Source organism: Oncorhynchus mykiss, chromosome 26 (assembly GCF_013265735.2).
Source record: "Oncorhynchus mykiss isolate Arlee chromosome 26, USDA_OmykA_1.1, whole genome shotgun sequence".
In the NCBI taxonomy this organism is placed as follows: domain Eukaryota; kingdom Metazoa; phylum Chordata; class Actinopteri; order Salmoniformes; family Salmonidae; genus Oncorhynchus; species Oncorhynchus mykiss.
Window position 1 is genome coordinate 10,632,123 of NC_048590.1, and position 26,571 is coordinate 10,658,693.

Here is a 26,571-nt window from a genome sequence, read left to right on the forward strand (position 1 = left end):
ATATTTTTAAACAGTTGTTTAAACTGTTTTCGGGAAGTTTCAACATTGCACTGGAATGATAGATAATAGCAGACAGGTGTCTTGTTAAACAGCTTAACATGAAAATAGTCTAAATTCATGTTTTTGCGATATTCAAGCAAGACGTAGTACAGCACTAATAGGAGAGATTATAGGGGAACCTTTGAGACTATATTTGTAAACAGTTTTCCATGAAAATGGTCTAACTGCACATAAGTGGGGCGGCAGGTAGGTTAAATAAATAAAAATGTTTACAAAAAAATGAAATGTGAATTTGTCCCAATACTTGTTGTCCCATAAAATGGAGGAGACTATATAAGAAAAGTGCTGTAATTTCTAAAACAGTTCACCTGATATGGATGAAAATACCCTCAAATTAAACAGTCTGAACTTTGACCTCATATTCACTGTATCATTTGAAATCCAAAGTGCTGGAGTACAGTACAAAGACAACAAAAAGAGTTTGACTTGGTACTAACATTAAAAGGGTCTATTTACCCATGAAAGTTTGATTTGATATGATTTGATTCTTTGTGTCAAGCTCCATTTTACAGCAGCACAATACCATTATTTATTTTTTATGTATTTAAGAAGTAGTTAAGAACACATTTTTATTTACAATGATGGCCAACCTTGGCCAAATCCTAACCCGGACTATGCTGGGCCAATTGCCGCCCTATGGGACTCCCAATCACGGCCTGTTGTGATACAGCCTGGAATTGAACCAGGGTCTGTAGTGACACATCTAGCACAGAGATACAGTGCCTGAGACCGCTGTGCCACTCGGGAGCTCCAATTATGGATACTTAAAATATATAAAGGAGGCTGTTTATGAACAATTGATGATCTATCTTTTATGATATATTTCACAAAATCTAGCTCATAGTATGCATATATTATTTTGGGCCTATACTGTACTCTCAAATAAGATTACTTTGGCAAGTGAAAAATATTCCTTTGCAGATATCCTGAGGAATCGAACTTGGATATTGGTTCTATCCTATGAAAGGCGTATATGAGAATAGATGTGTACCATTACTGAATAAAGCACTCCTGAACTTGTGATGGCACTAAAATGTCAATATAAATAGGTATAAATTACTTACATTTGTGCAATTACCACACATTGTACTTAATCTACCACCTGTGTGCCTTCATTTCACTTTAAAATGTGACTATAGATGGTAGCTAGCCCTAAAAATAACATTTGTCTGAATACTTAAGCACATACTCCTAATGTTTGTATTTATTTTGGGTCCCCATTGGATCCCCATCCCCATCTTTATATCATTTTAAAATGACCAAACATTCACAGATTTTACAACACACTGTGTGCCCTCAGGCCCCTACTCCACCACATATCTACAGTTGTGGCCAAACGTTTTGAGAAACATTCACAGATTTTACAACACACTGTGTGCCCTCAAGCCCCTACTCCACCACATATCTACAGTCGTGGCCAAACGTTTTGAGAATGACACCAATATCAATGGCAAGGTGCTCCATCATGCTGGAAAAGGCATTGTTCGTCACAAAACTGTTCCTGGAAGGTTGGGAGAAGTTGCTCTCGGAGGATGTGTTGTTACCATACTTTATTCATGGCTGTGTTCTTAGGCAAAATTGTGAGTGAGCCCACTCCCTTGGCTGAGAAGCAACCACACACATGAATGGTCTCGGGATGCTTTACTGTTGGCATGACAAGACTGATGGTAGCGCTCACCTTGTCTTCTCCGGACAAGCTTTTTTCCAGATGTCCCAAACAATCGGAAGGGGGATTCATCAGAGAAAATGACTTCACCCCAGTCCTCAACAGTCCAATCCCTGTACCTTTTGCAGAATATCAGTCTGTCCCTGATGTTTTTCCTGTAGAGAAGTGGCTTCTTTGCTGCCCTTCTTGACACCAGGCCATCATCCAAAAGTCTTCACCTCACTGTGCGTGCAGATGCACTCACACCTGCCTGCTACCATTCCTGAGCAAGCTCTGTACTGGTGGTGACCCGATCCCACAGCTGAATCAACTTTAGGAGACAGTCCTGGCGCTTCCTGGACTTTCTTGGGCGCCCTGAAGCCTTCTTCACAACAATTTAACCGCTCTCCTTGAAGTTCTTGATGATCTGATAAATGCTTGATTAAAGTGCAATCTTACTGGCAGCAATATCCTTGCCTGTGAAGCCCTTTTTGTGCAATGCAATGATGACGGCACGTGTTTCCTTGCCAGTAACCATGGTTGACAGAGGAAGAACAATGATTCCGAGCACCACCCTCATTTTGAAGCTTAAAGTCTGTTATTCAAACTCAATCAGCATGACAGAGTGATCTCCAGCCTTGTCCTTGTCAACACTCACACCTGTGTTAACAAGGGAATCACTGACATGATGTCAGCTGGTCCTTTTGTGGCAGGGCTGAAATTCAGTGTAAATGTTTTCTGGGGATTCAGTTCATTTGCATGGCAAAGAGGGACTTTGCAATTAATCTGATCACTCTTCACAACATTCTGGAGTATATGCAAATTGCCATCATACAAACTGAGGCAGCAGACTTTGTGAAAATGTATATTTGTGTCATTCTCAAAACTTTTGGCCACGACTGTACAGTACTAAATCCATGTGTACAAATCTTATCGTTTGTGTGTGTGTGTGTGTGTGTGTGTGTGTATGTGCCAATGTTTGTGTTGCTTCACAGTCCCCGCTGTTCCGTAAGGTGTTTTTTTTTTGTATCTGTTTTTTTAAATCTAATTTTACTGCTTGCGTCAGGAACTTGATGTGGAATAGAGTTCCATGTAGTCATGGCTCTAAGTAGTACTGTGTGCCTCCCATAGTCTTTTCTGGACTTGGGGTCTGTGAAGAGACCTCTTGTGGCATGTCTTGTGGGTTATGAATGGGTGTCCAAGCTGTGTGCCAGTAGTTTAGACAGACAGCTCGGTGCATTCAACACCTCTCATAAATAAAAGTAGTGAAGAAGTCAATCTCTCCTCTACTTTCAGCCAGGAGAGATTGACATGCATATTTTTAATATTAGCTCTCTGTGTACATCCAAGGGCCAGCCGGGCTGCCCTGTTCTGAGCAAATTGCAATTTTCCTAAGTCCTTTTTTGTGGCACCTGACCACATGACTGAACAATAGTCAAGGTGTGACAAAACTAGGGCCTGTCGGACCTGCCTTGTTGATAGTGTTGTTAAGAAGGCAGAGCATCGCTTTATTTTAGACAGACTTCTCCCCATCTTAGTTACTACTGCATCAATATGTTTTGACCATGACAGTTTACAATCTAGGGTTACTCCAAGCAGTTTAGTCATCTCAACTTGTTCAATTCACACATATTTTAGTTAATATTTGGTTGAGGTTTAGGGTTTAGGGAGTGTTTTGTTCCAAATACAATGTTTTTAGTTTTAGAAATATTTAGGGCTAACTTACTCCTTGCCACCCACTGAAACTAACTGCAGCTCTGTTACGTGTTGCAGTCATTTCAGTCGCTGTAGTAGCTGAAGTGTATAGTGTTGAGTCATCCACATACATAGAAACTCTTGCTTTACTCAAAGTCAGTGGCATGACATTTGTAAAAATGTAATTTTGATAAGACCAACTCAACCTTAAATGGTTTGAAAATGGTGGCATAAGATACCAGGAATTATTAAATTATGCCCCGTCTCAGTGCTACATGTAGTAATACTACAGAATAGTCTCTTCACTTTTGGTTGAAGTTTGACTGAACAGTATAAAACAATCAAAATGAAGAAATCCCCATTTAAATCACTTAGTGTTGCAGCCCTAGGGTCATGAACAACTCATAAAGCAAATGTTGAACTTTTATTATTCAAAAACATAATGCCATCATACTGCCAGAAATGTGGAAAATATTGTGATAAGATATTTTGCCCATGTCACCCAGCCATATCCTACAATCTAATGTTGAACACAGATAAATACCCTGACTGATTTAGATTCATTTCGGTATCCACATGAAAGTGCAGTTCATGCTTCGGCTATGCACAATTACATTTCATTCCTTCCACATCAGGATATCCATTACTGAGTTCAAGGTCTAGATTGTTAGTGATAGACAGCTCATTTATTGGTTTGCTGCAGCTCCAGACAAGTAATCAAATTGATTCTGGTGAAAGGGGCAAAACAATAAACAAATAAAAATTCCAGTAATTATTAACCTAGTTTCATGGTTTTTGATGGCTGCTTTACATGGAACTATGACACACGTGACAGACTGTTGAGACTTATCTTACTTTTGGACTTATTTCACATTAGTAGAATTCAATATTGTTCCTGTCAGAAGCAAGCAGTGGATTCACCAAAAAAGCTTTGCAGTAGTGGCTTGTGCCAACACTGACGGTATTTTCATTGGACACCAAACCTGTGTTCGAAGTGCAATTTGTCCATTTTATCAACATAACATATTACCCTTAAAAGAGGACAAGTCACAAAAGTGCAGGTTAATGACTAACAAGGGTCCTTCTTGATGGCTGGTTGGACTCGGTTCCTTGGACCGATTTCTCCATGGTCATTTAACTAGTGGCATGTTAGTTAATCATCAAGAATGTCTTAACCTCAAAAGCAGAAATTGAAAAGTGTATTGCGCTTGAAAACCATTATTTCTACAGAGGGACTTCACCTCTGTACAGGGGAGACTTGAGGTGTGTGAAGGGTTAGACCTGCAATGGCATGAATAAATTGCAGCAAGTTGACACGGAAGGACAACTTTTGCTATTTATAGCCAAAAGCATTCAATGTTTAAAACCCAGGACGATTGAGGCACATGCAGAATCAGCTGAACACTCAAAGGTTATCGTGATAAGAGATGTAGCACTAAGCGCCACTGAATTTACCACTGTCATTAAATCTGACTTAACTCAATCCTCCTGACACCAACAACTTTTCAAGAGACAGAGAGGTAGTCCAACAAATGTATGGCCTATTTGTTAGGGATGTAAGGATTCACCAATAAAGATGGGAATCCAGTTCTAATGTTTAAGATACCAGTGCGTCGGTTCTTGGGACTCCAAACCAATACGATTGTAGTATGTGTCGGTCAGAAAACGTTTTATATTCCTATTGCTTTCCTCCTTCCTTCCGAAACCTCATTTTTGGTGCGTCCTTAATTGCATATGTAACTGTGTGTAAGTGCGTATGACAGTAATTGATCTACAAGTAGTGTTGCATGCCAAGCAACCCCAATACCTGTCAATAGTTTTTGTAACAACTCTGCGCACAGTGCCCAGCTTCCCATGTTGTCCACCGAGAGGTAGGCCTATCCCTGATCAAATATTTGCTCATCTGCGCAGCACCTTCAGCATTCAAATGCTTGTAAAAATGACTTAGGGAATATTTAATCATTGGCTTCATTAGATAGGTGACAACCAATGTAATTTGCTTGTTTATTGTTATCAAATGTGCTGTAGAAAACTGTGGTTTACTGGAATAAAAGTAGGCTACCGGACAGACAACCGTTGGGGCTTACATCATTTATATTATTGTTGCACGGTACACTGAGTTTTGATACTAGAACATGAAAAACGTTTCGGTACTAGAATTTTTGTTACTTTCGGTACTTTTGTAAAATGTGTCTCGTGTCATCTACTGATTGAGAGAAGATCAAGTCTGTCTATCAGCACAGCCGAAGTCCCCTTATAGCGCGAGCGCACCATGCCTTCTCTGTCAGTGCCTGCTCCACTTTCTCATTGCTAGCTCCAGCCTGTCCTGAGGAACCACTGCACTCACTGGATGTCTGGGATGCATCACCACTTATGCAGCACAGAAGTTGACACACTTGAATAATGCAACACAGCGTTTAGAAAGGTTGAAACTGATAATTAGTGTTCGCGAAACAATGCGCATTACAGGCTAGAACACTTGACAATGCAATAAGATACTGGTAGCTTCAAGCTTTGTAGGGTAACGTTCCTTGCTAGCTTACAGCTGAAATGAACATCAATTCACTACCCTAGTACCTTGTTTGTGTCCATGTCAACTATAACGCAAAATATTGATGATTTCAAAACTGATTAATCAAAAACTATTCATTCGGGGTTTAGTGTAGCTGAAGGGTGGGACTAAAAACAAATAAAAACAAATTAAAAAAAGATAACTCATGTAAAATATACCGTGTCTGTAATATGTATATAGTATAAGCTGTACGTAGAAGCCTAAGTATCATTGTCCATTTTTCTCCAATAAGGGGAGGGGTGGTAGGATTATGGTAAAATAATAAAGGAAAAATGTATATTTTAAAGAAATGTATATTTGGTATTGGAAATTATGCAGACAATTACATTGATAGAACCCATAATCTATCTGCAATATTAAAGCTGATCCACCCCAAAAATAACAAACAGACTGTGTGTGTGAGAATGACGTCATCCGTCTTAAAGATACACTTTTGTAAAAGAAGAGATTGCTTATTTTATGTAAATGTTGTTGATAAGCATAATAAAATAAGTCCCAAATGGAAGTGAAACTGATTGTTTTTCATCTGTAGCCTCATGAAATCAGCAAAAACAAGCACAACAACTCAATGAATGCACACACTCCTATTGCATATGCAGTCTCTTGTGTATTGTAAATAAGCCCAGGCTACATCTTGTTTTACCCAGCTTATCAATAAAGATGTATCATTCAAATAAACTATTACTATTAAGTTATATGTAGATAAATCAGTAAGAAAAACAAAGTCTAATTGAAAGTATGATTGTATCATTGATTCATTAATGCATACATTAAAAAAATCAAACATGTAAATATAATGATATTGAACTCAAAAGATCTGTCTGGATCAAGTGCCATTATGTGACTGGCTGAGGAGTCTTCTTTTTTGCTGTGGTATTGTTTTGGAATCGAGTATCGTGATGGTATCGTGATACTAAACCTGGTATCGAAGTAAAAATCCTGGTATCGTGACAATCATTTATTTTGCTCAGGGTCACCGTCATGAATTATTCTGGTAGTTTTGCAAGCCTCACAGCACAGAAGTTCCAAACGGTCAAAACCACTCACTTTTGAGATGGGTAAAATCCAAAGCCGTCTAATATTCATTGGCTATGTCTCAATTTATTTTTAAGGTAACGATACATTACTAGTTCAAAACACTTAGGGCTCCTGAGCTCCATCAGCAGCAGATTTAGAATGGAAAATCACTGTCTTCATGCAAATGTTAATATATCGAACCACATATCAAACTGAATTGTTCCGTTCCTCTGATCAAATTGCATCGCAAGGAATCGTGTCAACCGAAAATGCATTGTTCCTGTATCGTATTGGAGCCCAAGCATCTGGATGCGAATCATCATTGAAAGGGAAACACCCTACTGTTTATCTATTGCTCCCAGGCAACATCCTGAAGAGGACATAAAACAGGTTGCTAACCACTAACCAAGTCCCGCCATCCAAGACACCACCAGTATATTAAATTCTTATTTGTACAGAGGATAATAAACAGCTCCACTCTTTTTATGACTGTTTCTTGAGGACAAGCACTTGATGGGCCATAAAAAGGCAATCACAAAACCTTATAAAACAGCAAGCACTTCACAGGCACAACGCTCACCTCCCTGTTAATGAACTTTTTGCTAGTGTCCCAACTTACAGATTAACACTGCTTTTAAACATCTACAAATAATTTAACAGGTCATGAATTGTGAATGAATTGTGTGTGTGCCTGAGTGGTAATGCCCCCAAAAAAGTACAAATGAGTCTAGAAGTTCATGGTTTAGATCCATGTGACTGCCTATCCTGCATTCTTTCCTCCTGCTCTATATTATCCTCTGTTTTTGAATATATAAAAGAAAGAAGGGATTCTAGTCTCAACATGTAAAAATGTACACGTCAAAATGGCAAAAATGACGGAGCTTCATAAATTAGAGCCCATAAGCCTCCTCTGAATTATGGAAGGCAAAAAAATCTGGGAATTGAGTCTGGGAAATGTAATTAAATCAACCATCCTGACCCCCAATAATTATTTTTGGAGGCTTTTGAAATCCCATGGCTGGTATAATGCATTCTTTGTTTTCTAGACTAGATCCAGTTAAAGTTGAGCCTCATGTCCACTGGCCCCTTCATCCAGTTACCGAGCTCACAGCACCAACTATCCCAAAGACAGAATACAACAGTCCCTTACTCTTCCTTCTTCTCACCCTATTCATCAGCACTGAACAGAATTGTTCCTGTAACCAAGAAAGTGAGGTAAGTAAACTAAAATGACTTATCGTCCCTTAACAGTCACTTCTGTCATGATGAAGTGCTTAGAGAGGCAAGTTAAGGACCATATCACCTCCACCTTACCTGACACCCAAGACTAACTACAATTTTACATATCGCCCAAACAGATCCACAGACGACGCAATAGCCAATGCACTGCACATCCCATCTGGACAAGAGACATTCATATGTAAGAATGCTGTTCATCGACCACAGCTCAGCCTTCAACACCATAGTGCCCTCCAAGCTCATCACAAAGCTGTGCAACTGGATCCTGGACTTCCTGATGGGCCGATCCCAAGTGGTGAAGGTAGGCAACACCACCACGCAGATCCGCAACATGAGGGAAACCCACATGGGTGCGTGCTTACCACCCTCCTGTACTTCCCGTTTACCCATGACAGCGTGGCCATGCATGTCTCAAACTCAACAACGAGACAGCGTACAGGGAGGAGGCGAAAGACCTGGAGGAGTGGTGCCATGAAAATAACCTCTCCCTCAACGTCAAAACGAAGGAGCTGATCGTGGACTACAGGAGACAGCAGGGAGTGCACATCCACACCGACGGAGCCACAGTAGAGAGGGTCAAAAGCTTCAAGTTCCTCAGCATGCACATTACTGACAACCGGAAATGGTTCCTTCACACAGACAACGTGGTGAAGGTGGCGCAACAGCGCCTCTTCAACCTGAGAATGCAGAAGAAATTCGGCCTGGCCCTTAAGAGCCTCACAAACTTCTACAGATACACCATTGAGACCATCCTGTCGGGCTGTATCACCACCTAGTAAAGCAATTGCACAGTCCACAATCGCAGGGCTCTCCAGAGGGTGGTGCGGAAAGCCCAATGCATCACCGGCAGCACACATTTACAAGCATCCGGTGTCACAAGAAGGCCAAGAAGATCATCAACTGAATTGGTCCACCCACACAGACAGCGTTGTGAAGAAGGCGCAGCAGCGCCTCTTTGACCTCAGGAGGCTGAAGAAATTTGGCTCGTCACCAAACTTTTACAGATGCACAATCGAGAGCATCCTGTCGGGCTGTATCACCGCCTAGTACGGCAACTTATCCGCACACAACCATAAGGCTCTCCAGAGGGTAGTGAGGTCTGCACAACGCATCACGGGGACACCTACACCACCCGATGTCACAAGAAGGCCATTAGGATCATCAAGGACAACAACCACCCGAGCCACTGCCTGTTCACTCCGCTATCATCCAGAAGGAGAGGTCAGTACAGGTGCATCAAAGCAGGGACCGAGAGACTGAAAAACAGCTTATATCTCAAGGCCATCAGACTGTTAAACAGCCACCACTAACATTGAGTGGCTGCTGCCAACATACTGACTCAACTCCAGCTCACATCAATAATGGAAATTGATGGAAAAAATATATCACTAGCCACTTTAAACAATGCCACTTAATATAATGTTTACATACCCTACATTACTCATCTCATATGTATATACTGTACTCAATACCATCTACTGCATCTTGCCTATGCCGTTCTGTACCATCCCTCATTCATATATCTTTATGTACATATTCTTTATCCCTTTACACTTGTGTGTATAAGGTAGTAGTTGTGGAATTGTTAGCTAGATTACTTGTTGGTTATTACTGCATTGTTGGAACTAGAAGCACAAGCATTTCACGACCCTCGCATTAACATCTGCTAACCATGTGTATGTGACAAATACAATTTGATTTGATTCAGTGTTTTCCATGGATTACCCAGCCAAATAGGGCAGTGTTAGTCTTATCAGATGTTCTATAAAACACAGGAAAAACTGAATTTTGACTACACTTGCCCTTTAAAAGAATCCTGAGGAGGATTCACCATCTTCATCAAATGTTAAGAATTTATCTGCAATTAAATCATCAAAAAGCCAAATTTGGGAGCCAAATTAACAGCTTTCTTACCAATGCAATTCGGTAAGCTACTGACAAGTCACTCAATTGAAAGTCACTGTCTGGCAAGTCTCGATGGACTTCATATCGAAAATAAATGAGATCTTTAGTATACTTTTCCAGATGCGATACCGTGGAGATAACAACTTTGTATGATTTTATTAATTTTTATTTTACCTTTATTTAACCAGGTAGGCTAGTTGAGAACAAGTTCTCATTTACAATTGCGACCTGGCCAAGATAAAGCAAAGCAGTTTGACACATACAACGACACAGTTACACATGGAGTAAAACAAACATACAGTCAATAATACAGTATAAACAAGTCTATATACGATATGAGCAAATGAGGTGAGATAAGGGAGGTAAAGGCAAAAAAAGGCCATGGTGGCAAAGTAAATACAATATAGAGAGAATGACATGGGTGTGCAAAGCTGTCATCAAGGCAAAGGGTGGCTACCTTGAAGAATCTCAAATATAAAATATATGTTGATTTGTTTAACAGTTTTTTGGTTACTACATGATTCAATAACTGTCTTCACTATTATTCTACAATGTAAAAAAATAGCAAAAATAAAGAAAAACCCTTGAATGAGTAGGTGTGTCCAAACTATTGACTGGTACTGTATGTATGTATAGATAAATACAATTACATTTTGGGGGGATTGTGTGTGTAGTGATTTATTTTTATTTTTATTATTGCTAGTTATTACTGCATTGTTGGAGCTAGAAACACAAGCATTTCGCTGCACCTGTGATAATATCTGCACATCTGTGTACACGACCAATAAACTACGATTTGATTTTTAAAAAGTACCATGGGTGGGGGAGGAGGTATGGAGCATGCATGCATATACCATTTTACTCCACAGCCAGAAGGGGAGAGACAGAAGGGTGTGGGTTAAAGATATGGGTGTAGGTGTTTTAAATCAGCCTAATTCCTCAGCATATGTGGAGCAGAGAGGGGGACATGTTAAGACATGCGCTCTGTTTTTGGCCAGAGGCATTCAGGAGATAGAGAATACTATCCATGCCTTCAAACCCAACCACAGCTGTCATTTTATAATAATCCCTCACCTGATCTCGTTTTTTAAAATACATTTTTCAGTGTCAAAATGTTTTTTAATACTGTTGCTTCGATGTCATTCTCTTCCTGATGGCATTCAAACAGAAAGCAAAACCGACAGAAAACATTGTTTCGGCAACGTCTTCCATCTCAAAGAAAACCATGAAGATAATGCTTTGGATTTTACAATAGACTTGAAAGTTTCAAGGAAGGGAGTTGTTATATTCTCTCTCTCAAACTGTCTTCATCTATAAATATAATGTCTACATCCACATCCCTGACAAACTGAGCCAAGTCATCAAAACGCGAGGCAACTGACAGGGACTTGAGGATAACAACAAAATATGTCATAGAGGGGTTGTCAAATCACCCCACGTAATTATGGGGTGTTGACTTTGGTCATTTGAGCACAGCACACTTCTGACAGAGGCCATGCATGGAGTTCAATGACACTACACCTACTTTGCTGCTGGGAGCATTATCATTTGTACAGGGAGTCAAATCTTTGCCCTTGGAACAACACTGTGTACGAAAACGTATAAAGACACAAAGGTTATAGATTGGCCTACAGTACACACCCAGACATATTGGCACATTATATCACTGCTCCAGAAAAGGATATTCTATAACACAGAGGCACCATAATCTAAACAACATAAATGCAACTTAACCAGGTCACAAAACAGGTTATAGCCTGTTTTATAGCAAAAGCCTGGACACTATTTTACATAAAACAAATTAAGCCAAATTAGACAGACAAGTCTATGTGGAGAAAACAACCCATAGTGAAATGTACACTCAAATCAAATTTGATTGGTCGCGTACATATATTTTGCAAATGTTATCGTGGTTGTAGCTAAATGCTTATGTTCCTAGCTCCAAAAGTGTAGTTATACCTAACAACACAAATCCAACAAATTTAAATAAAAGGATTAAGAAATACAGAAATATTGGAACGAGTCATATCAGAGTCCAGAATATCAATATGTAATGATGGTTTGTATAGACATTTTGGATGGTGTATGAATAGAAAAGATGTGTACAGCAGTAGTTCTACAGGATGAGCCTTGACTTGAATACAGTATATATATATATATATAGATGAAGTGGGTAAAACAGCATGTAAACATGATTAAAGTGACCAGTATTTAACGACTGTGTACATGGGGCAGCAGGTCTCTAAAGTGCAGGTTTGAGTACCAGTACACAGTGCACAAAGACAAATACAAGCAGCCACAAAGCAGCATACATATGCGATCAATTTGAGTGGGATAGGTTCTACAGTGGTGTGTAATCTTATTAAAATATATCTGCATTTGGCTGGTCGACAATGGTCCCATCAGGCTCTTTACATATCAGCTTGGTTCATAAGTGGAGTCAGGAATCACACCTGATTTAGGGTCAGATACGAGCTGTTCGCTGAAGGGGTACTGAGTTGAGGATAAGGTTGGGATGAGCTGATTCTAGATCTGTGGTAAATTGCAACTTCAAGATGAAGAACAATTTTGCAAAGACAGGCTGTAATTAATTGATGAAGTGAGCATAATGACAGGTGTTTATCCAGTGAACTTGCAGGTTGACTAAATGCATTTAGGCACTATGCACCTAATATCTAATTCCCAACTGGTACACAGGCCAGGTGTGCACTCTTCTGATAATAAATATACAATGACATTGGCAGGATTATGGCTTTATGAACTAGATTCCGTTACGTAAAACCATAAACATTTTGATCACTCCTCAGGACGTTTGAAGACAAATGCCATTCAAGCGTAGATGTCTAGTATTTAGTTAAATGCATGAATCAATCTTCAAAGGTTACTTGTTCTTATACAGGTACAAATGAATATACTACATTAAAATATCCAACAGCAAATGAGGGATTGTTGTCATACAGTAAGTGAATGACGCACCCAGAACTGTGACTTTTAGGCTACTCAAAACAACACCATATAACACAGCTAATTACCACTATTAGTGCAATCTCGCAATCAGCGTAAATGACATTTCGACCAACAAAATATTCTGAAATTATTATCATCATACCTCCAAAATCTTGTCCAAGTCATCTTTGGTGAGACAGGGGTAGTCTTCTAGTATTTTATCCCTTTGTGCATTGTACTGTTTTGCAGCAAGTTTCCAATTCGGTTCCTCGAGAACTTGGAATATTGCTGCCCCGATGGACAGATAAAAAATGATCGCAGAAGTCAATAGAGGACCTTTATCCACCATACTTACAATGGCTCAACTTTTAAATTCGCGGGAGAGGGGTCCCAATTTAAAAGTGTAAGTGTTGTACCAAGCACATGCTCAACAGTCTTTTGGGGCGGCTTGACTTTTATCCCTTACGAGTCTTTTGAAAAACTTGTCGAAAATACCTCTGGTAACATTTGCTCTGGTGCAAATAATCAGAAAGTGTACATAAATGTATCCGAACTGTGCGAATATGAACGCTGTGCTGAAATGTCAACACAGATGCGTGTTTATTCGGTGCAGCAGTTTGCTCTCCACGTGCGCTGCTCTGTTGCAAATGATTACCCGCTACGGAGATGCCTAGGCTACTACTGAAACTTGTGGGGGAGTGGAGAAACGCACAAAAAGATCCGCCCATTAGAATAGGCTCTTCTAGTCACTAGTCTGGGGGTGGGGGTTCTGCTGGTAATGCCCGCTCCTCCTGCATACATTGACTGCATTACTTTATATTTCGTGTTCCAGTTTTCATTTGCAGCTGACTTTCGCTTCGGCTTGCCAGTTCATTATTGTGGTGAAATGTTTTAATGTTTTTCCTTCAACTCATTTATTCAGTGCGTTCGATGACGTGGGCCAACCAAGGCGTTTGCCAGGGATAAATACAATACATTATTATTTTATCATTTCGAGGCCACATAACTTTATTTTTCCCAGAAGGAAGTTGTGGCATTCAGATATTAAACACATAACATTTCACACATGACAAATCCAAGAACATTGTGCAACAATAATGGCATTAATTACAAGGAAGCTGTCATTGTTGTTATCATTGCAGAGGTATACAAAAATATTTTACTATGTCTGGCAGCGGTGGAAAAAGTACCCAATTGTCATACTTGAGTAAAAGTAAAGATACTTTAGTAGAATGTGACTCATGTAAAAGTGAAAGTCACTTAGTAAAATACTACTTTAGTAAAGTATTTTTTTTATTTTTTATTTAACTAGACAAGTCAGTTAAGAACAAATTCGTACTTACAATGACGGCCTACAACTGCATGCAGTCGTGAGGGAGACAAATATTTTAGTTCCTAGGTTAGGGCCCTTCATTTTGAATAAATCTAACAAATGTGAGTTGTTAGAATATATAAAGGATAACAGTTTCTATGAAGTACATATGTTCTTTTCACCAACTACTTTATGTACCCATACCAAATGTAACATATCATACTAATTTGAGTGTTCCAGATTTACATTTACTATGTTACGTTTAGTCTATGAGACCAGACTGAGTAGGTCTGTGACATTGCATGTTGTCATTATTGCCAAATTAATACTCTTAATTACACCAGGAAAATTCTGGCTTATAAAATGTCCATCCATGCCTTTTACCAGTTCTGAATACCAGTAATACAAAGAGGGTCTGATGGGGTCAATTGAGCCAAAATATGAATCCTACTTATCACGTAGCAGTCAGAACAATGGCCATAATAATCTCCCGAACGCAACACAAGCAACATGTGACTATCCTCTCACATCTACGGTAAACCACAATGGAAACAGAAGCAAATGAATATGAACCTCTCTAAAGGATGTTTCGTTTGGAGTCGAATGCCAGAGCTGTGAATTCAGTAGTGGAGTCATAATAAAACATCTACTGTATACTCGACTCATTTATTGAGTCTGACTACGACTGTCTGATAAAGCACTTTTGATATTCCATCTGAAGCCTTTAAAATAGTTGTGTGACCCACCAAGTAAACAAATATATTTTCCTAACCGCAACACAATCAAATTAATTTTGTAAAGCTCTTTTTACAACAATTGTCACAAAGTGTGTGACCCACCAACAAAGCAATTCTTCCAACCACCCCACACACAAGTTGTGCTTTACAGTAACCCAGACTAGACCACCACACAGTTTTTAGCTGCCCTCCTACTATTTAGCTGCAACCCATTGGTCGGTCTCCAACCCACTAAGAAACACTGTCCTAGACAACACATGACAACACAAGCTCCATGTGACCACCCACCCACAGTTAGGTGCTTGTCCCATTGGACTCAAAAGTAGTGCACTGTATAGGGAATAGGGTACCGTTTGGGACACAGCCCCCTCTTCACTTGCTGTCCTGACTAAGAGCATATGTCAGATAAAGAGGTAAACAAACGCAGGGCACTGTTAGGATGTGGCTTCCCTTCTCAGGACAAAGTGGATGTTGTTGTGACCACGAACCTGAGGGATGCAGGCCCTTGTTTGTAACCTTGTTATTGTATCTGCCTTTCAGGCCAAGAAAGGTGTGGGGGAAGGAAGCGTTGTGAGATGGACGTCTTTATCTTAAGCCCTTGTGTATTACACAGCCTTCCTTTCATGTTGAACCTCCCAGCTTGGCCCTCTGTTCTCTCTCTCAAATTCAAATTCAAATTCAAATTCAAGCTGCTTTATTGGCATGAAAAACATTGTGTCAATATTGCCAAAGCAACAATGTATACAATATACATTGTAACAAAATTGTAAATGATAGCAAATAATAATATAAAATGGTAGTAAATAATAATACAAAAATAAATACAATAAAATGGTAACAGTCTACAGTAAACATTAATAATTATAGTAATAACAATAATAGTAATAATAAGTAAGTTACTGTTTACTATGCAGATGTTATTATTCAGTGTCCCTCAGGCTATGGCAGGAAAATACATATTTGGCTGCAAGAGGAGCCATTGCTCCTTCGCCCATGAGTATTCTTAGTTTTTCCTCTGGGTTCAATTTGTAAAAATGTGGAATATATGTAGTCATTTCTGTGAATAATGAATCTCTTTGTGAGGAATATTTATCACAGTAAAGGAGAAAGTGCATCTCTGTCTCTACCTCCCCTGTCATGCAGTGACCACATACACGCTCTCTCTCTCTCTCTCTCTCTCTTCGTGTGTGTGTGTGTGTGCGTGTGCATGTACGCATGTGTATGTGTGTTTTGCCCTTCCACTAATACCACTCACTCCAGCCATTACTCCGTGCCTTTCCTCCCCAATTAAGGTTCCACTAACCTCCTGCGATACAGTTTTTTTTAAATGTTTTATTTATTTACCTTGTTTACAACAAAGGAGTGAAACAGGCTTATATTTTGGGTTCTGGTGGGGTACGACAGTTGAACTAGGTTTGTGATATAAGTATATAAGTTATAAGTTATATTCTAGGAAAATCAATGTGTACTATATCATTAATTTAAACATCTGTAAATGGATGTAGCAACAGCAGATTGACCCTTTAAATTCATGGAGGCTTTTTCAATTAATTCCCCTTCACTGATGCTCATGTGTCACAGGTGAACATGATCAGGTTATCTGGTCATCAAGTTAAACTGTTTAAACATCATCTTTGTGGCTCGGTTGGTAGAGCATGGTGCTTACAACATCAGAGTCAAACGTTCAATTCCTGCTAGGATGCTTCCTATGAAAATGTATGCAGACATTACTGTAAATTGCTTTGGATAGAAGTGTCTGCTTAATGGAATATGCACTGCTCAAAAAAATAAAGGGAACACTTAAACAACACAATGTAACTCCACGTCAATCACACTTCTGTGAAATCAAACTGTCCACTTAGGAAGCAACACTGATTGACAATAAATTTCACATGCTATTGTGCAAATGGAATAGACAACAGTTGGAAATTATAGGCAATTAGCAAGACACCCCCAACAAAGGAGTGGTTCTGCAGGTGGTGACCGCTTCCTGGCTGATGTTTTGGTCACTTTTGAATGCTGGCGGCGCTATCACTCTAGTGGTAGCATGAGACGGAGTCTACAACCCACACAAGTGGCTCAGGTAGTGCAGCCCAACACCGTGCAGGACGTTTGGCATTTGCCAGAGAACACCAAGATTGGCAAATCGCCACTGGCGCCCTGTGCTCTTCACAGATGAAAGCAGGTTCACACTGAGCACATGTGACAGACGTGACAGAGTCTGGAGACGCCGTGGAGAACGTTCTGCTGCCTGCAACATCCTCCAGCATGACCGGTTTGGCGGTGCGTCAGTCATGGTGTGGGGTGGCATTTCTTTGGGGGGCCGCACAGCCCGAGGTAGCCTGACTGCCATTAGGTACCGAGATGAGATCCTCAGACCCCTTGTGAGACCATATGCTGCTGCGGTTGGCCCTGGGTTCCTCCTACTGCAAGACAATGCTAGACCTCAAGTGGCTGGAGTGTGTCAGCAGTTCCTGCAAGAGGAAGGCATTGATACTATGGAATGGCCCGCCCGTTCCCCAGACCTGAATCCAATTGAGCACATCTGGGGACATCATGTCTCGCTCCATCCACCAACGCCACGATGCACCACAGACTGTCCAGGAGTTGGCGGATGCTTTAGTCCAGGTCTGGGAGGAGATCCCCAGGAGACCATCCGCCACCTCATCAGGAGCATGCCCAGGCGTTGTAGGGAGGTCATACAGGCACGTGGAGGCCACACACACTACTGAGCCTCATTTTGACTTGTTTTAAGGACATTACATCAAAGTTGGATCGGCCTGTAGTGTGGTTTTCCACTTTAATTTTGAGTGTGACTCCAAATCCAGACCTCCATGGGTTGATAAATTTGATTTCCATTGATAATTTTTGTGTGATTTTGTTGTCAGCACATTCAACTATGTAAAGAAAAAAGTATTTAATAAGAATATTTCATTCATTCAGATCTTGGATGTGTTATTTTAGTGTTCCCTTTATTTTTTTGAGCATATGTATATATATATATACATATTGTTATTTTTATATTTGCGATAAAATTTCACAACTCGTAGTACAAAACTCAAAACAGATCATCAAAAAGGCTGTTTTTTCCTAACTTTAAGCACATTTTCAATTGACTAAAGACAACACACAAAATCACACAGTACCTTTTTCACCAAACCTAATCAGTGTTTCATCTAGAAATACCTTTCACATTGCAGTGCTCACAATACTTTTCATATGATTCTCTTCTCATTTGTTAAAACACATTTGACCATAATTTAATCCAACTGCGCTTAATGGTTAATCACTTAACCGTTTGGTAAACCTATAGATTTTAACTGGTTTGTCTACTACATATGGATTTTGAGAACTACAGAAATAAAAGGTGTGTTTGTAATGTATAAACATCTAAATGACATGGATGATACATGATAACCGTACATAATGACTACTCCATATTGCTAATTGATTTCACATGGTGGTAACCACAACTGGTCACCATATAAAAGTGTGTGTGAACACTTGCAATTTTCTTTCAACATGGAGCAGGATAGACAGCAAGGGAGAGCAAGCAATCAAAGAGCTCGTGGACAAGGGGCCCATCAGGGAGGTATCGGGCATGGCCCCCGTCAAAAAGGTGGACATGGGCCCTGTCAAAGAGGTGGACATCAGAGGGAGGCAGACGGCAGGGAACTGTTGTGTCTAATAGTCTGGGCTATCGTCGTTGAATAGAATAAATAGAGGCCTTACCATGGCAGAAGCTGCCAGATTAGTTCACCACAATCTGAAAAAAAAACAGCTGTCAATTTGATGGTGAGAACATTTCACCAAGAAAACCTGTAAGTCTGCAGGAAATGCACTATGCTTTACATTACATTTAGAATAAATGACATTGTAATGCATGTAAGTTCACAACTGTCACGCCCTGTTTCACCTATCTTTGTCCTTGTCTTCACCCCCTCCAGGTGTCGCCCATCTTCCCCATTATCACCCGTGTACTTATACCTGTGTTTTCTGTTTATCTGTTACCAGTTCGTCTTGTCAAGCTAATCAGCATTTGTCCTGTCAGCTCTACCCCCCCCCCCCCCCTCCCCTCCCTCCAGACTCTCTCGCCCTCCTGATTTTTGACCTTTGCTTGTCCTGACCCTGAACCCAGATGCCTGACTACTCTGCCTGCCCCTGAGCCTGCCTGCTGTCCTGTACCTTTGCCCCTATCTGGCTTTCCGACCTCTGCCTGACCTGACCCTGAACCCAGACGCCTGACCACTCTGCCTGCCCCTGAGCCTGCCTGCTGTCCTGTACCTTTGCCCCTATCTGGCTTTCCGACCTCTGCCTGACCTGACCCTGAACCCAGACGCCTGACCACTCTGCCTGCCCCTGAGCAGGGCCAGCTGCGCGATGCCATCTCATCCCAAGGAGCCACCATCAGGCGGCACGAGGAACTGCTTCGTGGCCTTATGTAGAGGGTCCAAACGTTGGCTGAATGCTATGACCGGGCATTGGACGGTTCGCAGGAGCAGTTCTGTGGGTTGTCTGGGAGGCAGCCTACCACGGTGGTAGCCCCGCAGTAACCCTGAGTAACCCTGGCCATATCCGTTCTCCGGGAGCAAAGTTTCCCGGAGGCTAATCCAGCTTCGGCAGGGCTCCTGCAGTGTGGCTGACTATGCGGTGGATTTCCGCATGTTGGCAGTAGAGAGTGCTTTGAACCAGGAAGCACTGTTCGATATGTTCCTGCACGGCGTCTCGGAGGAGGTCAAGGACGAGCTTGCTGCGCGGGAGTTAGAAACAGATCTCGATTCCCTCATTGCTTTGACCATCCGACTCGATGGGTGACTACGGGAACGACAGAGGGAGAGAATTCGATTTCACTCGCACGCCCAGGGATTCCACCTTGCCTCCGAGTCCCCCGTACCCTTTGTATACACCCCACCTTTCATATGTCCTGTATAAAGCCCATGCCTCAGTCCATTGTCTTCCATTTCCAGGCCAACACCTCCTCCCTGTGTCGTCGATAGCCCTCTGGCCTACACGGTGAGACGCCTCCTGAGGGACCCTGAATCCGCCCTCCTGACCACTCTCCCTGAGCCTGCCGTCCTGTACCTTTGCCTCTGTTGCTGTAAACATTGCTACTTCGACACGGTCTGCATCGGGGTCTTACCTTATCCTGATAAAAACAAGTTACAGTATACTGTTCTACCCTCAGAATTGACAGACGACCCCGTGGTGGCCGTGTGCTGACCGACCAGCAGGAATGGGTAGTGGTGGAAATTATGGCGGCTAGGAATTACAAAATAGTGGGCCATTGAGGAAAACGATGACACCTTTGCCAATGTGGCATTCATCAAACTACCTTTTGAAGAGGCAGCATTTACCTGATGCCTTTTGAGAAACAACCGGGAAAAACAACTGCGGGCAGAGTGTTCAGGTACAGCACTATATACTGTTACTGTTTGATGCACATGCTTCTTCACAATATCATATTGGAACTATACTGTGAAAAGAACTAAACAAAATATATGTTTGGATGGTTATGGTGCTGTGAACCATCACAAGTATATCTTTGTTGATGAAGCTGGCTTCAACCTGGCCAAAACTCGGCACCGTGGGTGGAACCTCATCGGCCAACGTGCAACCCCCCAAGTTCCTGGACAACTTGAGGGAAACATGTGCACAGCTATGGTTCAGACATGGTTTCGGGCCCATCACCAATTTGTGACCCTATATAGCATGGAGGTGGAAGGTGTATCGCCATCCCCATGAGCATGCCACCATCCTTCTGTTCATGGATTAGGTCATAGCTGTGGGAAGTAGGAGTGCTGACTGTAAAGGATGTCTTCATTGATCACACCTTTTGATTACACATTGGATAGATATTATGGAAATTATATATTCTGTCAATTGTGTTGGGTAATGTCAAACCTAATGTGAACTGCACTGTAGCATATTACTTCACCACTTCTAAGGGCTATCGGATTAACTGGTAATTAAAATGATTACATTAAAATATATTGTTTTGGGGATTAAAACAATATGCTCATTACATTTCACAAACTTATTTTGACTCAATGGTTGTGGAGAGAGGTTTTGAATGAAAGACTGGCTGCGTTACAAGTGTGACCAGTTTGGAGATTTGTACTAAGAAAAAGTTCTCCCAAAGTCCGTCAGTAGAATGTTTGACCACCGCCAACTGAATGTCAAAATGTTTTCTATTAATTATACACAAGATTTACTTCCATTTTTAAACAATTTTCTGTGTTTATGAAGATGCATTCATATCCAGAGTGTGTCTTGTGTGAACAAGAAATTATGCATTGATTTAAGTTATACTGTTATGGTTTTCCCAACGAGATGGCTAGATCATCTGTCTCAAATGTATCTCAATACAATTCATTAGACATTACATTTGTCTACAGTTTGCAGATGACCTAGTGAAAGTCTTCACACCCTTTGCAGTTTTCATAATTTGCTTTAAGTCAAAATATAACAAATGCGTTACATTGGGATTTGTTTTCCACTGATCTGCACAATGAATCATGAATTACTTATGCAAGTCCAATATGAATATAATGGCAGTGTGCCTCGTCTCTTACAAAAGCTTTCCAGAACCTGCAAACTGTTTTTTATACTGTTCAACATACCTTGTGTCAATTGAAGCGTATCCTCAATACTGACAAAACTAAACTAATGGTGTTTTCTAAAGCAAGAAATAGACCTCTGAACATTTCACCTGTTACTACCTGTCAAGGCAAGGAGATTGAGGTTGTAACCTCATATAAATATCTTGGAACTTTAATTGATAACGGCCTCTCTTTAAAATTGCATATTCAACAACTTACAAAAAAATGTAAGCTGAAATTGGGATTTTATTTGAGGAATAAGGCCTGTTTCACTTTTGAAGCCAGAAGGAGGCTAGTATCAGCTACATGTATGCCTTTACTAGACTATGGGGATATTTTATATATGAATGCTTCTGCTCAGTGTTTGAGATCAATTGACACTCTTTACCATGGCACTTTGAGATATATTTTAAAACTGCAAAACACTTACGCACCACTGCACTTTGTATACCAGGGTTAGCTAGCCTTCTCTGGTCACTCGTAGGCTCAGGCACTGGTATACTTTACAGAGCTATTTTGGGTTTACTACCTTTTTATTTGGGCATTTTTATTGTTCAGAAATGTGGTGGGTACTCTCTTCGTTCGCTGGACTTTATCCTGCTAACTGTTCCAAATGTCCGAACTGAATTTGGTAAAAGAGCTTTTATGTACTCTGCGCCATCGTCTTGGAACGCCTTACAAAATACTTTTAAACTTGTCCCGATTGGTATTTTTAAATCATTGACGAATGATCTTGAGACTGATTCCCTGACCTGTTAATGTTTTTAATTTGCGGTTTTTGATTTTGTTTTACTCTTGTGAATTCTATGGTTTTTAACTAGATTACTTGTTGTTTTTCATGTAATTTGTCTGTTATTTTTCGTAATGACTTGGTACTGCCTATCTTGGCCAGGACGCTCTTGAAAAATAGATTTTAAATCTCAATGAGCCCTTCCTGGTTAAATAAAGGTTAAATAAAATAAATAATTGAAGAGATTCATTTTATTTATTGATTTAACCGATATTTTGTCTCCCTGTTCTCCTTTTCATAAAGAATCGTTGCTGTAACGGCTGTTGGTTGAAGAAGGTGAGGACCAAAGCACAGCGTGGTATGTGTTCATGTTAGTTTATTAACACTAAATACAAAAATAACAAAGGGAATAACCGAAACAGTCCTGAAAGGTGAAAAACACTAAACAGAAATCAACTTCCCACAAGACACAGGTGGGAAAAGGCTACCTAAGTATGGTTCTCAATCAGAGACAACGATCGACAGCTGTCCCTGATTGAGAACCATACCCGGCCAAAACAAAGAAATACCAACAAATAGAAAAATAACATAGAATGCCCACCCAAATCACACCCTGACCAACCCAAAAATAGAGACATAAAAAGCTCTCTACGGTCAGGGCGTGACAGTTACAAGTTTTTACTTGAATGTCTTTTAAGTGTTATTAATTGCCAACTTTACTCTGAAATAAATCAATTGGAGCTAAATAAAAAATCTAATGTGTGCGAAGTTGCCTTAGAAAATAGGCTAATCATGTTTGTTAATCTGACTCGTATGGGTAACCAGAAATGGGTCGTATAATAGTATTAGCTGTGAGAAAATAAGTGCCTTATAAAATGCGGGCCATATCAAACGAATGTGTCAGCATTCACAGAGAGAGATACTATATTTAATTTATCAGTTTTAGTGCAACATTTTTTGTAAACGGTTTGCTTTGCTTGCCAACAACCGATAGACCATAACTACAATCTTGTTATGAACTTAATCGGTCAATCCAGGATTCGAAAAACAGTTTGCACAGTTAATACAAAGCTAAGGGATGAGGGTGGATAATTGTAATGACTCAAAGTAATCGACAGAGCTATGAAAACTGACCATCCATTAGATCAAAATTATAGTTTTAACCATGTTTTGAAGCTATACAGTGTTAGTTTACAAGCTTATATTTTGGACTCTGATGGTGTACGACAGTTGAACTAGCTCATGAGGCATTTATAATTTATTTTCTTGAAGAATTAATGGCAATATATTATTGATTTAGAAGTCCAAAATTGGCTGTACCAACATTGGATTTCCCCTTTAACATAATAAAACCTGAGTGGGAGTCTCTTTGCAGCAGGATGTCAATGCTAGTAGAAAGGCCTAACTGCTTGGGAGTGACTGTTGAACAGATAGTTATCGAGGGCCACCGTGGTGGCCTTTTGAAGAGAAGAGGGAGGTCCATATGCCACTGGGGGGACACAAACAACTTCCTAATGGTCACAGAAGTCAGATAAGAGGGTCAGAAGAGTCCTATCAGATGAATGAGTGGTAGAATTCTGCTGTTTGTGTCAGGCATATTCAGCAGGGAATCTCGGGTGAAACAATGCCATCCTGTAATGCTCAGTTGGTAAAGCATGGTACTTGCTACGTCAGGGTTATGGATTAGATTCCCTGGGCCACCCATATTTTTTTTATATTTATTTATATTAACATTCAGCTCTTCAATATGAGAAATGGCCTCAATTCAACCAAATCTATTAAAAACAAAAAGTAGGCATTGATACAAAGCCGAATAATAAAGCAGATTCACATGACCATATTGCTTACTCTACCTATGCTCTACAAGGTGACAGATACTGTAGCTTAACGCAGGGATCATCAACTAGATTCAGCCGCGGGCCAATTGTTTCTTGAGCAGATGGTCAGGGGGCCGGAACATAATTAAAAATAATTTGTAGACTGCAAATTGACCGCAAGAAACCCAAACGGATACAATATTTGACAAAAACATAACCAATCTCGCTGTCATGTTCCAGGCAATGTTTTTCCACTCCTTAACTGTCCAGTGTTGGTGATTGTGTGCCAACTGGAGCCTCTTCTTGCTTCTTCTTGTTTTTAACTGATAGGAGTCAAACCAGGTGTGGTCATCTGCTGCAATAGCCCATCCGTGATAAGGACCATCAAGTTGTGCGCTTCGAGACGTCGTACTGCACACCACCGCGCCATTATTTATCTGTTAGTGTTAGCTTGCACGATTCTTTACATTCTCTTTCGACCTCTCTCATCAACGAGCTGTTTTCACCCACAGGACTGCCGCTTACTGGATGTTTTGTGTTTGTCGCACCATTTTTGGTAAACCCTAGACACTGTCGAGCGTGAAAAGCCTAGGAGGGCAGCCGTTTCTACGATACTGGAACCAGCGTGCCTGACACCGACAATCATAACACCCTCAAAGCTGCTTAGGTTACAAGTTTTTTCCATTCCAACGTTCAATTGAACAGTAACTGATTGCCTCGATGCCTGTCTGGCTGATTTATATAGCAAGTCTCACAGGCTGTAGGAGAGATCCATTTTCGTGAACAGGGTGGTGTACCTAATAAACCTATGAGTGGGAACACTTTGGAACAGACTTCCAAAATTCCAAAACAAAAATAAAAAAACATGTTTTGGAACTCTGGCCTACTGGTTAGAGCATAGGGACAGTGCCCGAAAAGTTGCTAGTTTGAATTGCTGAGCCAAAAAAGTGAAAAATCTGTTGATGTGCTCTTGAGCTAGGCACTTGGGATATGGGGATATGCAATAAACACATTTCCAATTCACACATGCGTATTAATACACACGTGTACATGTATGAAATAAGACAAATATAACCACCCACCAAATTACTGTTTTCCCACAGCTTTGACCTACTATCTACTTTGACCTACTATCTACTTTGACCTACTATGTTGGTTTATTGTACAATGTGTATGCAGGTTGCTTAGGATTCAAACCTTCTCAATCAGCCTAATTCATACTGCTCGAGGAGGGGCTCCCACAATAATGTGATTTGTGCCGCATTTAAACTTGAGTGAGCAGTTTGTCTTGTAGTAATGTGGTGTCTGCCTGTATTCCCTTCAGTTTCGACCCATTTGTGATATAATAATATACACTGAAGAAAATTAAAAACGCATCGTTCATGAGCTGAAATAAAAGATCCTAGACGTTTTCCATACACAAAAATATCTTATCTCAAATGTTGGGTAAAAATTTGTTTACATCCCTGTTAGTGAGCATTCCTCAAGTTTTGAGGGAGCGTGCAATTGGAATGCTGACTGCAGGAATGTCCACCAGAGATGGTACCAGAGAATTGAATGTTAATTTCTCTACCATAAGCTGCCTCCAAAGTTGTTTTAGAGAATTTGGCAGTACGAACAACCGGCCTCAAAACTGCAGACCACGTATATGGCGTTGCGTTGGCGAGCTGTTTGCTGATGTGAAGCCCATTTTTTTTAAGGTATCTGTGACCAACAGACACATATCTATATTCTCACTCATGTGAAATCTATTGACTAGGGCCTAATGGATGTATTTCAATTGACTGATTTCCTTGAATGAAATGTAACTCAGTAATATCTTGTGGCATTTATATTCTTGTACAGTATATATTTTACAATTCATGGCTTATGTTTAAAAAGTGTGATGAATGCGTACATTTTTTAACCTTCTCATTGCAGATCTGGTAGGACAAAAAAACATGACGTTGCCTGGCCAATTTGACTGTTTCCCCCATGTTGTTCATCAGGTTTTTACTATGACAGGCCGACATGTTATGTGGACTAAAATAGTACACAACCGGGTGTATCACAAAGCATGATCAAATCAATTAGCCAGCTAGTCATTTTGAGAAACATTGAGAAATACAGTGCCTTGCGAAAGTATTCGGCCCCCTTGAACTTTGCGACCTTTTGCCACATTTCAGGCTTCAAACATAAAGATATAAAACTGTATTTTTTTGTGAAGAATCAACAACAAGTGGGACACAATCATGAAGTGGAACGACATTTATTGGATATTTCAAACTTTTTTAACAAATCAAAAACTGAAAAATTGA

General features: G+C 40.4%; 1 protein-coding gene across 1 annotated transcript in view; it reads right to left on the reverse strand.

The window, feature by feature from the left end:
* The window catches only part of kcnk5a (potassium channel, subfamily K, member 5a), a 57,413-nt gene extending 43,653 nt beyond the window's left edge, over positions 1-13,760 (reverse strand). The window contains exon 1 of the mRNA XM_021585671.2: positions 13,243-13,760. Coding sequence (XP_021441346.1) covers positions 13,243-13,428 — 186 coding nt within the window. The 5' untranslated portion in view covers positions 13,429-13,760. The remainder of the gene's footprint in view (positions 1-13,242) is intronic.
* Between the last annotated feature and the right edge of the window lie 12,811 nt (positions 13,761-26,571).